The sequence below is a fragment of the Acanthopagrus latus genome, chromosome 1 (genome assembly GCF_904848185.1).
Source record: "Acanthopagrus latus isolate v.2019 chromosome 1, fAcaLat1.1, whole genome shotgun sequence".
Lineage (NCBI taxonomy): Eukaryota > Metazoa > Chordata > Actinopteri > Spariformes > Sparidae > Acanthopagrus > Acanthopagrus latus.
Window position 1 is genome coordinate 20690288 of NC_051039.1, and position 14950 is coordinate 20705237.

At 39.6% G+C, this 14950-nt stretch overlaps 1 protein-coding gene across 8 annotated transcripts in view; it reads left to right on the plus strand.

The window, feature by feature from the left end:
- LOC119028631 (zeta-sarcoglycan) overlaps nt 1-14950 on the plus strand; it is a 325032-nt gene that overhangs the window by 170143 nt on the left and 139939 nt on the right. For all 8 annotated transcript variants that reach the window (XM_037114889.1, XM_037114843.1, XM_037114850.1 and 5 more), the window contains one exon: nt 8865-9074. In XM_037114889.1, the coding sequence (XP_036970784.1) occupies nt 8865-9074 (210 nt within the window). The remainder of the gene's footprint in view (nt 1-8864; nt 9075-14950) is intronic.

Sequence of the window (14950 nt, forward strand, 5' to 3'; positions counted from 1 at the left end):
TCTCTTGAGTGTGTAGGAATACCACAGAGTCTTTACCAGACACAAATGAACAAGAGACAAGCATGATGAATGTCAAGCCTGCTAAAGTAGAATTCATAGCCACAGCCCGTCCAGGTAGTGCAGCTGCTGAGTCCAGCCATCAGTCTCACTTTGTTCCTGCTAGCATTACAGAACTGTCATTGCTTAGTAATTCACAGGCAGGTGACAGCAGATACTGTTGAGGTGACTGTATAAACTCAGATTGTTAGGCTGTAGGTGTAATGATATCACCAAGTATGACGTCATTTGTATCTTTTCAGTTAGTGGGTACCTTAGCTTTGATTTTTGGAACATCATATCTCAAATCTCACATAGATTTGCCAGATGTGATTGCAGTTTTCCTGCCTAGCTGTGTAATGAATTGAATCTAAAACACTGCTCTACTGTGTTGTTGCTCAACTTTTTTTTCTTTCTCTGATAGCCAGTATACTGTTGGGAAGTGGCAAAGGATAACAGTTTTCAACCATCAATTTGTAACAAAGCAATTTAATAAATCCTTATCCTTTACTCGCCAAGCCAGATATCCTTAAAGGCAGGATGTGACTGGATATCTCCAGGAGATGACAGCTGGTCCATAGCGGGGAAACTTCCCTACTGACCAGGCTGGGGACCAGTGTGTGCAGTGAACCTGCCAATCAAACAACATCAGCATCTCTTTTCCTTTGCTTTACCTCTTTTCCTCCCTCTCTTTATACTGTATCGCTCCTCACACGGCCTCTCTCTCATTTTCCCTCTCCATTTCCATCATGCACTAATTAGTCTCATGGGTCCAGACAAAAAAACATCATTGGATGGAGATAAATCCAGACAGAGATAAATGAGAACAACTTTTCGCTCCGGAGCCTCTATAAATAGAGATGGTAGTAGAAAGCAGCCACTTTAGCACCAAAGGAGAGCTACAACAAATAGCAACATCACATGAAGCAGAGAACACACTGATGAAGGAGACTGTAGTCTTCAGAACAACCACAGTGCAGCTTGTTTGTTGGAACAGCTTAAAACAAAGAGTGTTGTGCCACAGTGTGGAACTAATATCATGGAGGAGAGGGAGAGGGAGACCAAGGGTCCTATCCTGCCTCTGACCCACAGTCAACTCGGTTTCCTGAAACATAAAGTTGCAGTGTATTATAACTCTGACCATCATCAAGTAAACACACAAGATCATTTCCTTACCCAAATCCAAATGCTTATGCTATGTTATTGTTGTCTTCCTTTTCTTTTTTGATAATACATTAATATTTACATTATATCTTATATTTATATTCACAATTTTACCCACCAGAGTCCCTTCTTCATGACTCCTTGTGATGTAAACTTCTGGAAACTTCATTCACACACAGCAGAGTGAACTTTCTCAGATTTTAGTGAGGCAACTTCAGAGCTGTTCTGCCTTCTAACAAGTCAGCCAGTTCACGGCTATTCTGCATTAGAATAATAGCACAAGGCACACATGGACATGGACATATTGCAGTCAGTGTGTGTGTGTTTGTGTAAAAGAGGCTATAGGCTATAAGACTGTGCAGTTTATTGTACATTCTTTCATGTCACTTGTCAGATTATTTATAACCTAGTATAACATAACCAAGTATGTACTACCTCTCCAGTTATACATCACAATGTATCATAGATGTTTGTTCAGCATTGTATCAAGCAGATTAAGAGAACATCTGTATCATGATACCACTATTATCATGGGCAGCATTCCATGATAGTGTGATATTGTGAGTTATTTGTGATTGCCTCTCTGGGTCATAAACTTAACTTCACCATCTGCCACAGATCTATTACAGTATCGAACCTCCCTGTACTTTTTCTACTTCTTTCTTTTTTAGTTTCTGTCCTTCTCTCTAATGCTGTAATACCTTTGTCCTCTGTCTGTCACAGGCTGTTTATATGGCAACAGCTGTTGTGCTTTTGGCTCAGTTCTATCTTTCGTTTGTGTGTATGTGAGCGAGAGCGAGAGGGAGAAAGAGAGAGAGCAAGAGTTGTCCTTTTAAGTCTTCTCTTTTTACACTAGGCCTGCAGCAGAACCTCGTAAATCTGTTGGAATAGTGAACGCCCCACTGCACAGGAGCTGTGTTTGTGTGTGTGTGTGCGTCTGTGTGTGTGTGTTCAAGTGTGTACGCATGGTTTGTTTGCCCATGTTCCTGTGTGTTTGCCGGTGCATGCAGCTGCAGTGTGATTTTGTCTGTCTATACGTGTGTTTGCTTGTTGTTTGTGTGGACTTTTTGTGTGCGTGCGAGTTGTCTCGGTTTGGGTGTGCCGTTGTGTGGTTATGTGTGTGTGTGAGAGCGTGTGTGATCCATCCACTAGCTGAACACCTGAGTGCCCCCAGTGACAGAGAGGGATGGCAGCCTGTCCAAACCAACAACCTACAGCCAACACAGAGCGCTCCCAATTCCGTTGGCTTAGTGTTTTATCACACTGGCTCAAACGCACACACATGACAAACAAATGTACATGCATGAAAACTACAGTTTGTTGCATGCACATGTATTTGACGTGAAATCCCTTGTTGAGTTTCTGCTCACACACCTGCAACCCAGCCGTGTTACAACCGTTTATATTAGCATATTTTACCATTTAGTAGCCCCAGAGAACCTGCTTCTACATGTAGAAATGTGAAAACATCTTAGATTTGATTGTGGAATTTCCCAAATTATTATTAGAAAAATCTTACAGATTTTTTTGCAAAGACAATAGTATATAAAGGGATAGATACGTGACAGTGATGGACTATGTATTTATCTGAGAGATATTTGTGAAAGCAAAGAATACAAACAATTTGAGGAAATAGAACAAAACATAAAGCAAACCAGACTGAGGTAAAAACAAAAACTTGAACACGGCTATGGAAAGTGTGAGACACAGATGAGATTGACATAATTTATCAAAAACAACACAAAGAGACAGAAACACAACCTGTAGCCTCAGTAAATTTTAACTGATCTCCATCATGCTCAAATGCAACTGTTGACTTGAAAGGTGCAATTTGTGAGATAGCTGATTATTGAGTCTCTGTCCCTGTTTTTCAAAATACGCTTTAGGTTGGTGGGCAGCCAGACCTACCAACCTCAAGTTCTAGTATTTTGCAACCAGGGAATGAGACTAAACAATCAGCTAACTTCCTCCAGAGTTGGTCCTTTTAGCATCTTTAGGACATTATAATTTTGCGCTAAGAACAGAAACATCAAATCCACATAGATACCACTTTAATCAAATATTATTCTACACAATACTTGTTGTTAGCATTTGTAGCTAATGCCACCAATCTGTAAAGATTGCCAAGGGTCAGTGATGAACTGATGAGAATTTGTGACCTTTTAAATAATGTATTTATTTATTGCTTATCTATTGCTTTATCATTGGGCCCTTTAGTCATCACACACAGAGTTAAACTAAATGTGAGCAATTTATAAAGCCTGTGTATTTTTTTTTTTCAGGCAAACTATTTCTAACCAGTTAATATGTTTAGAATTGAGGACTGAAATGTTGTTGTTGCTATTGTTATTGCGATGTTGTTGCTATTAATAACCAGAACACCCGCTTAAGTAATTTTTCACACCATTTTGACAATAATTTGCCAATAGCTGTCTGCATTCTGTCTGCAACATGTTGAAGTAGTGTCACGTAATCATAGGAATGAATAAAACTGTAGGATTCTATGATTACAGCATAGCAGTACCTGCATTTACTATTATATGATAGAAGAAGGTGAATTTGAATAAACAGTATTGGTCATCAGTGCAAATTCCAACAAATATCATGTTCCCTCTTAAAAAGAAACAAAACACAGTAGTTGATATTTACCACTCACCTAAGTATGCTCTCCTTGGAAGCTTGCATTAAAAAGACTAGAAGAAAGAGAAACAGAGAGAGAATGTCAAGGCCATCAGAAGTGGAGTGATATTGAAGCAGCAGTATTGATTGCGTATAAGCAGATGAGAGGAGAGCCGGGCTGTGTGATGCAGGCTGACAGATACATTGGATCGCCCTCAGCACTTCACATATAGCAACAGCACCAGTCGGCCATTTACGCATACTAATTACACTTTGATATGGATTCAAGCTATGAAAGCAGATCCTGAGCTGTCTGACTGTCTGTCTACAAGTCCCCCAGTCCATCTTCCATTCATTATCCACCTGTGTGTCTATGGCGAATCCATCCACATCCACCCATCTGTCAATTTATCTAGCTTTCACATACATTGTCAGGCAGCACACGTGTGAATCTGCTCCCACTCTTCGCCTTCATTTGCATCGTCCACCAAGCTGAATCTGACTTGACACATACTTCACATCCCACACGCATTAACATTCATTTAGGTACATAATGAGAGAGGATGACACTCTGCATGAGTTTCCTTTTTCATCAGAAGTGTCTCCTACCGGACATGCTGAGAAGCTCCGTTTTACATCAGAAAAGGAAATATCCATGGAAGTACAATCACGGCAGGAGACTGAAACAAAATTTATGATCAAGTTCTCCATTGACAAATATATGCCATCGTTATAATGAAATCCTGAGTCATATAGCTTCAAGCGTGAACCAAACCATGAGGTCTTATCCACTGCAAAGAACCCCTGTGGCTTGTTATATCAGGGAAACATTGAGATTGCCTGTTTGTCCTGATGAATTTGGAGTGTCCTCTTTTGTGTGAATTGGAGTTGCTTGAAAGTCGTTTTAATAAGTCACATATATGGAACATGATCATATTTTTCTCTACATTCTGTTATAATGTTGTCCCTGTTGTCCCGTCTCTTCATCTGCTAGTAGCACTCAAAGTAAGGAGCTGAGCTTCACTCTGGTGTCATGTGGGGATAGAGTGTTGGAGTGTGTTTTAGTGTCTTCTTATCTTGGTTTTTAATACAGGTGTGTGTAGACGGCCTGGACCTTTTACCACCTCATCATATTGATATGTTATGTGTTACCTTGAACCGATAATTTTAGCTGGAGGTATAACCATAAAAAACGTTGCAAAAATTTTGGAAGCATGTAAGACATGTCTTTTGTGGAGCTACTACCTCTGTTTGAGCTACCACATCATCAGAAATGAAAGAAAAAAAAAATCCTGCTGTCCATATCTAATTGGCTCTGTATTGGCTCTGCTGAGATCACTGTTAGATCATGTTTGATGGTATGCTGTTATGGTAACCATGGTGACGTGGCTCCAGTAAGTGTTGTTTTTATGGCTGTCAGGACATTATGATGTTAATAAAGTTAGGTCATGCTGTGCAGGGCCTCCGGGCTTTGGTGCACCATGGGATTGATTGATGACTCTGTTGTCAGTTCAATCTAAGAAATGCACTGGAAGAGTGAGGGAAGGAGGGAGGGAGGGATAAGGTTAGGACAGAAGAAGGGGGGAGGAAAAGGATGAGAACCAAATGGATTGGTCAAGAACAGAGAGGAGAAAGGAAGAAAGAAATGCAGTGAGTGTTGAAGGCGAGAGGAGAAAGTGGTGGAAAATAGAGAGAGTTAGGCAAGGATAGAAATAACCTTTATCTCAGGGTTAAGAAGGAAGGAATCAAACTGTAAGTTTGAGATATCACTGGAAAAGTTGGAGGGAAAGAAGAATGTAGGGAATGACATATAAAAAAAAGAGAGAGGGCCAAGGGACAAAACAAATTGCAAAGGGCAGGGAGTGACTGAAGGCTGTGTGGAAAAACTATGACAAATATCATTATTGAAATTTGGCAACTATGGGGGAGGAGAAAAGGAGTTGGTTTGATTACTGCACAGCTGTGACAGAAGTGAGGCAGAAATACACACACGAGACAATGAGCGAGTCAGTGACGGAATGTAAGTGCAGAAGTCTTCAGCTAATCACCCAGAGGATGAGTAAGTCACGAAAACTGACCACACACAATCCAGAAGTGACACCAAGTTGTGTAACTCAATGTCACTTGTGAATTGGAAAGTGGGTCAAGAAACGATTTAGTTTATTGGCTCATTCTTCTTCTTCATTCATTCTTGCCCTTTAGAAACACTCATGCATAAACTGACACATACACACACACAGAGATGTACAGTATGTGTGCACCTATTGATTCCTGCTCTTCATACATGCAAGAAAAAACAAATACATATATTAGCACATACACACACAGCAAACACAAGAGCAAACAGGTACACACCCTGCCACTGATTCTGTGTAGATGCTGAATACTGAGATGAAACGATCAGCAGCCCATTCCAAAGCCTTATTCCACCGCAATACCCCACAACTGATTGTATGCATTGTGTCGGCACAGGCTGAACAGATGCACTAAAAGAGCAAAATAGATGAACCAGCTGAGATTTTTGCAGGATCATTTCTTCACAGTAAAGATGGAAATCATCATTATTTCATTAGCCCACTTGACAAACATCAAGCCCTTTCCACTTGCATTAATATGTCTCATATCTCTCCTTTTATATAGATTAAATGGATTGCATTAAGACCAAAAATGACATGCATATTTGGTGCACTCAAAACACACAAAATCAGCTTCATCTTACATTTGCCAATAAAATGTATTGTGAGACTGATATATGTCCTATGTGTGTGTGTGTGTGTGTGTGTGTGTGTGTGTGTGTGTGTGTATATATATATATATATATATATATATATATATATATATATATATATATATATATATATATATATATATATATATATATATATATATATATATAATATTGCCGCCTTTAAATCTGATGTTAAATGCTGCCGTTTTCTTGTTCTCCATATTAACAAATATATATTGCTCTGTGTAAATTTCAGTCATTGTTCTCATAGACTCAGACTCCGTTGTCGATGCAGCCAAACACATTTCTGTGCACCTCCTGGGACGTTTTGGTTGATTGGGTCTTCATTGCGTCTTGGGTGCACTTCCGCCTGGATTTGATGTGTTTTTGCTCTGTCTTATCACAGTTCAGTCACCTCGTATCTCTGTTAATTCAGGTGGAAAATGGCTCCTCGAGTGTAAAGGAAAACACATCAGATTTTTATAGCATTACAGCACAGTGCAAGACTGGTCAGACTGGTGTTGTTGGTTTATCATCCTAGGCTTTTCACAGGGAAATGAAATCGCTTACCCTAATTTTGTCTATTACAATTTTCTATGAGATGTTGTCGATATAAGAAAAGGTAGTGAAGCTTTTCAGAAAGATAGGAGACTCATAAACTGATCACCATCAGTACATTTTTTTAATCATTTATCAGGATTGGAGAACATATGCACACCTGTGGTCAGATGATATAGTCCCACAATATCCATAAGACGTTCTCAAAACTTTGAGCAAAACTTCAGTTTTGTAAGTTTAGAAGATGTTTATTTGTTGTTGCAACATCAATAACTCATTGAGCAAACAACAGTAAAACACTGAACTTTAATTTGTTGTGTCTGAGAACCAGGACCCATGTGGAGCCACAGATTACAGGTTGATATTTGCTTGTCAGACTTTTCAACCAAAACACCCCAGAAAACTTGAACAGGCCAAGTCTGCATTTTCATTCTTCCTGCAGGCAAAGCAAAAGTCAGCATTTTTTGTTTCGCATCAAGGCTTGTTGGTATCATCGTGTGAGACTATATGGAGAAAAAGCATTGCAGGGGGGAAGGAAATCAAGTCGGTGAGGTGTTAAGGTCATGCAGCCTCAGCAAATAAAGACATAATGTGTGTGTGAGCGAGAGACTGATAAAGGGAGAAAGAGGTGCCGAAGTGAGATAGGAAGTGAATTAGGGAGCGAGAGGGGAGAGAGAGAGGGGGGATTTGAGGTAGAGAGAGCAGTGTAAAGAGAATGAGAGAGAGTTAGAGAGTCAGAGATGGACAGAGATAGTACTGCCTTGCAGCCAGTGTCCATATCTCTTGCCACCAATGACTTCTGCTGCTGCACTACAACTAATGGACTCTGTCCTCCTCTGCTGTCTTATCTGGCCCCTCTCTCTCTCTTTCTTTCCCTCGCTACTTTCTATCTCTTACTACTCGATGCCATTCTATCTCTCCACTTCACTGCTCCACCTCTATCTCATTTTTATCACGCTGGGCCTCTATCTTCCGCTCTTCCTTTCTATGTTGTTCTGTTTTATCTCTTTATTTTTCCCTGTTTCCATCCTCCCCACAACAAGGAACCAAACCCCCCAAATTCACTATCCTTTCCTGAAGATGCTTGTCAAGCATTTGTGCAGAGCTGAGGAGGTGCAGCTTGTCACTCAAGAATTCAAACAAACTAATTAACTAACTAAAAATTAAACTAAGCTTAAAAAAAAAAAAAAGAAAGAAATGTTAAATTGATGAAACAAGAAACTTTAGCTGACAAATGGCAGCATTTTTAGTGACATCGGCCTCTGTCTCATGAATTAATGATAAAATCTTTTAGGTATTACCACAAAATCTCAGGGTGGGATGCATTTTTTCGATCGGAGAGACTAAGAAGTGAGCCTGACCCAAACTCAACAGGCATGCTGTTATTTTAAATCCCAATCCAACGCAGTTAATGCTGGCTGAAACGCTGCGTTTGTGTTTCCCTGTTAGGCAGTTGTTACTATAGTTACAACTTGTCTGTTTACCCTGATTACAGGCATGTTCAAGATTACTGTTTACAAGATTACAAAGGCATTGTTTTACTCACATAGATATAAGGGTTATGAAAGTACATACACATATTTTTGGTGCGTTTCACATAGTGACAGATAGCCTCTGTGTTGGGTTTTAAAACGTTGCTCTACAGTGCAGAGCACAGAGAGATATTTCCTCCCTTAAATATAAATACATTAAAAGAAATGTTTCATAAAGATAAGTGATTTTTATTCTTATATACTTTTCATATTTGTGTCCCTCTCAGATGACCCAGGAGCAGTATATTCTCGCAGCGCAGCCCAACCCGCTCCATCAGCGGGGGGCGTCAGTGTGTGGCGCACAGGTTTACCCAGCAGTGGGAATCTACGGCTGGAGGAAGAGATGCTTGTACTTCTTCATCCTCCTCCTCCTCGTCACCATGATTGTCAACCTGGCGCTGACCATCTGGATCCTCAAAGTCATGAACTTCACTCCGGTAAGAGCCGCATGTGTTGATGTCATTAAAATGCCAGGGTGTTATATGGTGTTGTGTTTATGTGGGAGTTTATGTGAGAAAGCTGTGGTTTAACAGGTTTCGCTGTAATGTAACGCAACATGAAAGGGATGATAAAAATCAAAGGGGATTCAACAGGGGTGTGGTCGTGAAAGTGTTTGTGTGTGTTTGTGTGTGTGTGTGTGTGTGTGTGTGTGTGTGTGTGTGTGTGTGTGTGTGTGTGTGTGTGTGTGTGTGTGTTTTAACAGTCCTACTCATACTACGTCGTCATCATTTGTAAAGTTGTCACTTCACTGGTTAGTGAAATGATTTAAATAAGTGATGAGTAAATTAATTAAGATAAATAAAATCTTTGTTGAGCAGTGTGTATGTTCACAAATATGTAATGCTATGAGTCTCTCGCCTACATTGTCCTTCTTCATGTTATTAATCTTTTGGAGGGGTTTTTGTGCACCCAGTCAGTCTGCGTTACCAAAGAAAACACTGGTAATTTCTAAATTATGAATGGTTAAAACTTTGATATTTTGAGTCTTGTCTAAGTTAAAACTTGCATGACATGATTATATCTCTCAAAAGTTATTTTATTAACAAAGGGATGTTGCACATTGTTCATACTGACAGATCACTTTGCTCTGCTGATGGTCTTCATTCCAAAGAACTTCAGACTTCAGTGTATGAATCAGATGTCTTTAATAACATGCAGCATGGAAGGCAGGCAAAAGCGTTCTCTCTCGTCCTCTAAAATGTTACCACTTAAGTACAGAAACAGAGGAGGTTTCCTTTATTTACTACAGACATAAATCCTTTTCTTTCCATAAGAGTGACACTTTGATGTTTGGGTGTATCCTGTCTTTCCCAGGACAGTGACATTCTGATGTTTTAGATGGGACAGTAAAATGTCATCTTATCTCTATTTCTGTATCCTCCCATATGGAGGATGTGCCCCACCTGGCTTTCAGACACGTCAAGCAACATGGCATTCTCCCCTCCTCCTCTCACATCCTGCTGCTTTACAGCACATTTATTTCAGACAGGAAAACAATGTAATTTCTTCCAAAAGCCAAAAAAAACAAAAAACAAAAACCAGATGTACAGCTTCAAAATTTGGAGTGAAGAAGTCCCTTACTGTTTTCTACTGACAGTATTATGCTCCACTACTTCTTGGTTATATTAAAGAAAATATGGCAGATGTGGTATAAAATGACCTCGATATATACACACACACACACACACACACACACACACACACACACACACACACACACACACACACATACATACAAACATACATCGCTAGTAAAATACTTGCCTCTCGACTTATTTCAACCTAGACTTTTTGAACATGTCATCAATGGGTAACAGCCTCCATACATCTAATGTCCCATTATTGCCTTGAGGCTTAAGGAACTTCACTGTGATAGTATATATGTAAATGAGGTAGAATTTGATCCCTGCAGACCTCTGCTAAAGCCTGCCCACATCATGCCTTTTGTTTCAATAAACGACTTCAAATATAAGAAAGATGGGGAGAAATACAGCTAAATATGCCTGAGGCAAGGCAGCCAGCACGCAGCATGAAAGAGCAGTAGATATTTCATACGCTACAGTACACTATTTTGTGAAAAACAGAGATGGTATAAGAGACCAGGGAGGACAGGAGGAGTTTTAAAGTCAGGGAGTGAGTTAAAAATAGATGGAAGCGCAGGAAGAGAAGTATAGAAGTTTAATAAAGACATTGCTTTTTGTTTTATTTTCAGAGACAACAATACTGTAGAAAACATGGTGATGCTGCAATAAAAAAACATTTCAGAATCACACATGACCTCACTTTTGGGTCCTGTTTTCCATCTGCTGGCAGACTTTAGACTGATCTTGAGGTAAATATTGTGCAGATTAATGTCCTGTGTGTTATCCTGCATCAGCGCCCCTTCAGCTATAAATTGAGTGGAGTTTGACAGAGGGTTGCTGGCAGAGTAGAGATCAGAATGACTGGCAAGGTAGGGGAAAACAAAACCAGACAAAGAAAGTAGTGAGACGGGCAGAGAACAATTGGATTATTATTGAGGCCTGGAGGAAGGAAGGACATGAAGTGGGAAGGTTGGGTGGAAGAAGAGAATGATGAAAATATTCATAGGGACGATAGGGTTGAGCAAGTATCTGTCTACATGTGGTTGACAGTAACTATAGTGTCACCAACACTCACACCCCATCTCCTGTCCTGTGCCTCCGGAGTCCTTTAAGACCTAGAGAGCTGTCTGTGCCACTGCCTGACAGAGACAGTGGATGATGACCTGACAGAGATAGTCTGGAGATACATCCACTATAGCTGTTAGAGCTCAGAGGATGAGCTGTTTTGTATTTGATCAGTTAAGATTAACAGAGACAACACTTTGGTGGTTGGTTTAATTTTAGAAAGAAACCATAGTGTTCATTATTATTCAATCTGGCAGACACTGAATCCTTGGAGACCAATCCTATACCTGAATACTGTTGGAGAGGGCAACAGGGGCATGAGCATATTCACAAAGGAAACAATATCCCTGTCTAGCTCACAGTTTCATAAAATCCCAACGTTCATATAACAATATTAAACCCTATTACTGTAACTATTGTGTCAAATGATAAATGGAAGCAAGTGGTTATTTAGGCTTAAAATGGAAACAGACAACCTTGATGGAGAACAAAAAAAACAGACAAAAAAAAACGCGAGTTTGTTAATTAATTTAGTCTATAACGGGGATGAGAAAGCAGATGGAAATGGTGCCATACTGTCAGTTTGACTGGATTGCCAGTCAGCCTTCATTTTCCTAACAGAATTTTAAGCCAGACAGAAATTGGGAACCAATAAAAACACTGATAATGATTTAATTGTTCGAAAGCCATTATGTTAAACTTAAACAATACATCAATTGCCAGTTTAAATTGATGTTGTTGTCTTTTGAACCCACTGTGACCCAACACTGGCATTTGCACTTGTCACACGACTGTGCAGCGCATTCTCGTTACACCCACTTGGTTTGTGGGTGAAGTTTCATCAAAAATGTCAAATAGAGACCAAATTAGCATTTCAGAGAATGTTGACAGCTGTGTTTGACTGCATTAAGCTGTCAAATGGACTTGTGAAGATCGCAAGTGAGAATAGTGATTTTTCCTAGTGAAAGTGTTGTGTTCGTTATCAGCAGTTTACATGATAGGGGTGTTGGTGATGGGAACATTTTTTTAAACAAACATAACCTTTATGTCAATTGACAAATTCCAAATATATCACTCAGCTACTAGATTAATTTATTTTGGTATCTGAGGGGCTTGCAGGGAGCTGTTATGTTTCCTCTTGAAGAGACATTTTAAAGCTCTTAAACGTATTGCAATGAGCATGCAGGACCGAGGAGGGGCAATGTGGTGTGCAACTGGTTGTGTGGACCTTTTTTATAGCAGACATTTTTGACCCGTGAAACACGGTGTAACTTAAAACATTATTAATTGCAGCATTGAATTGCTGGAACAGAGCTAACATTAATTTTCATTAGTTCCACCAGTGTGCTCTGATGCTAGCAAGGTTATCTAAACACAGTTGATCCTGGAAGCATACTAACATGTAAATAACAACACACCATTGTTTAATCTGAGGTGTTACTCTTGAGTGCAACATTGCATAAAGTTCAAAGTCTTTTCTTTTTTTTCTCAATTTACCATTGTTGCCAGTTTTTTGTTTTTTTTTTGACACTTTGCACCTTCACAGTTTCAAATCTGTGCAGTTACATATTTGAAAACTCCAAAGAGCTCATTGTTAACTATCATACACACAAACATAAATTCAGAGCTATACTTCCTTTCATCATAATTTCTCATTTCAGACCTGTCTATAGGGAGGCGCTGCATCAATGGCTCTATGATTGTCATTTTCACTGTCGCCATTCAAATCACGTCTAACCAGCTGCCATATAATGGAGGCCTTTCTAAAACTTTGTTTTATTTGGAGTTGCCAGATGCGTGATGTGATGGTGTGGGGAGAAAAAGAAATTTGCTTTTGAAGAGACGGGTTTGGCAATAAATTGGAGAGGAGGGACTTGTTGGAAAAAGAGTTTGTGTGTGTGTGTGTGTGTGTGTGTGTGTGTGTGTGTGTGTGTGTGTGTGTGTGTGTGTGTGTGTGTGTGTGTGTGTCTGAATGTGTGTGTGTGTGAGAGAGAGAGAGAGAGAGAAAGAGAGAGAGAGAGTATAGGTGTGTGTGCCAGCAATTATTCAGCAATAGTTCATGCTGATGTGGGTGTGTGTGTGCCTTTTCATGCTTGTGTGCATCTATACAGACAATTGTGTGTGCGTGTGTTTGTGTGTCCTTCTCTGAGTCCTTTGGGCTTTCACTGCAGAGAAATTCAATTTCAGTTGTCACTCACCAATCAGCCTGCCTAATTCTTGGTCTGGAGGGCACTATGGTGTGTGTGAGTGTGTGTGTGTGTGTGTGTGTGTGTGTGTGTGTGTGTGTGTGTGTGTGTGTGTGTGTGTGTGTGTGTGTGTGTGTGTGTGTGTGTGTGTATCATATCAATACCTGCTCAATCCATAATGTTTTGTCTCTTCATAACATAGTTTGTAGTGTGCTGACCTCATACAATATGTGCATGCATACATATTCTGCCCCTCTTGCACACTGAAGTCATACAACAAATGTGATTCATCAATATTCAGAATTGCATTAAGCTATAATGAATTCTGTCTCCACTAACACAATCTGAGTGCCAAGCATTCCTCTGTGCTTATGGTAACAGCAGTATGCCTGTTTATAGAAAGACTCTTTGTCTCTGTCACTCATGTGTTTAACTTTGTGCAGCAACTTTGTGCACTTTTAATCCTTGACCACATCAAATTTATAAATACCACATCAAAGTGATTAATGGTAGAAGAATAACAATAAAACTGCCAGTTGTCTGCAATTCCTTTCAGCATTCTTACACATAGATGGCGATGATAAACATTTACTGGCTGTGCGTGAAGTGTGCCTTTTTATTTTGAAATGCTGATTCAGTGCCAACCAGTGGGGGCATACAATAAAACTTTATTCTTGTGGTACTTTTCAGATCAGATTAACAGGGTGATTTAAAGCCGATGAAACAACAATTGGAAAATCAATAAAATAGCCAACATTAATTAGGAATGGTGTTATGGCTGCATAAAATAAGGTTACAACAGGGAAATGCAACAGGAATAAAGCAAGAAAAACAAGTCTAGCTTATGAGCAGCTCATAAAACTGAGGCAAGAGAGCCAGACATAGCGTTCATGACAATATACTGTGGGTCAGTGTCACCACAACAAGGGTTCAGGTGAAGCCCGTCCCATACAAATAAACAATAGTTTAATGTTGCTCTTCAATCCAGAAATCCACATGAATTTTTGAAATGGACATACAGCTAGTAATGAGGATGAGAACGCCTAAACAAATAATGTGAAATAAATGTTTTACTCTGCAACCTACGGTTATCAAATAAAAATGTCAAGGTAGTAGACTCGTTATTATTTTAATGTTTCCTGATGGAAAGAAAAGTCCTTCACTGAACTGTAAATAAAGATACTAAGACCCCATTTAGTCACTGCTGTTTATCAGTCGATTTGAATTTGTCATTTCCTTCAGGCAAATAAGGTACAAAGGTACATGATCTCAATTAGCCGATAGAGTGCTCTTCGCTGTCACAGCTGCTGTTGTGATTTATGTTGAAGAGATCTGTGTATTTTTCCATAAACACCTTGCCCAGTGTAGCTTTAAGTTTCTTTACAAATAAACTCATCTGAGATCAGTTTGGTAAAGAGACAGAAAACAGAGAGAGGGAGGCGAGCAGGGAGGATGGCAAATGATGCAAGGAAGAAGACA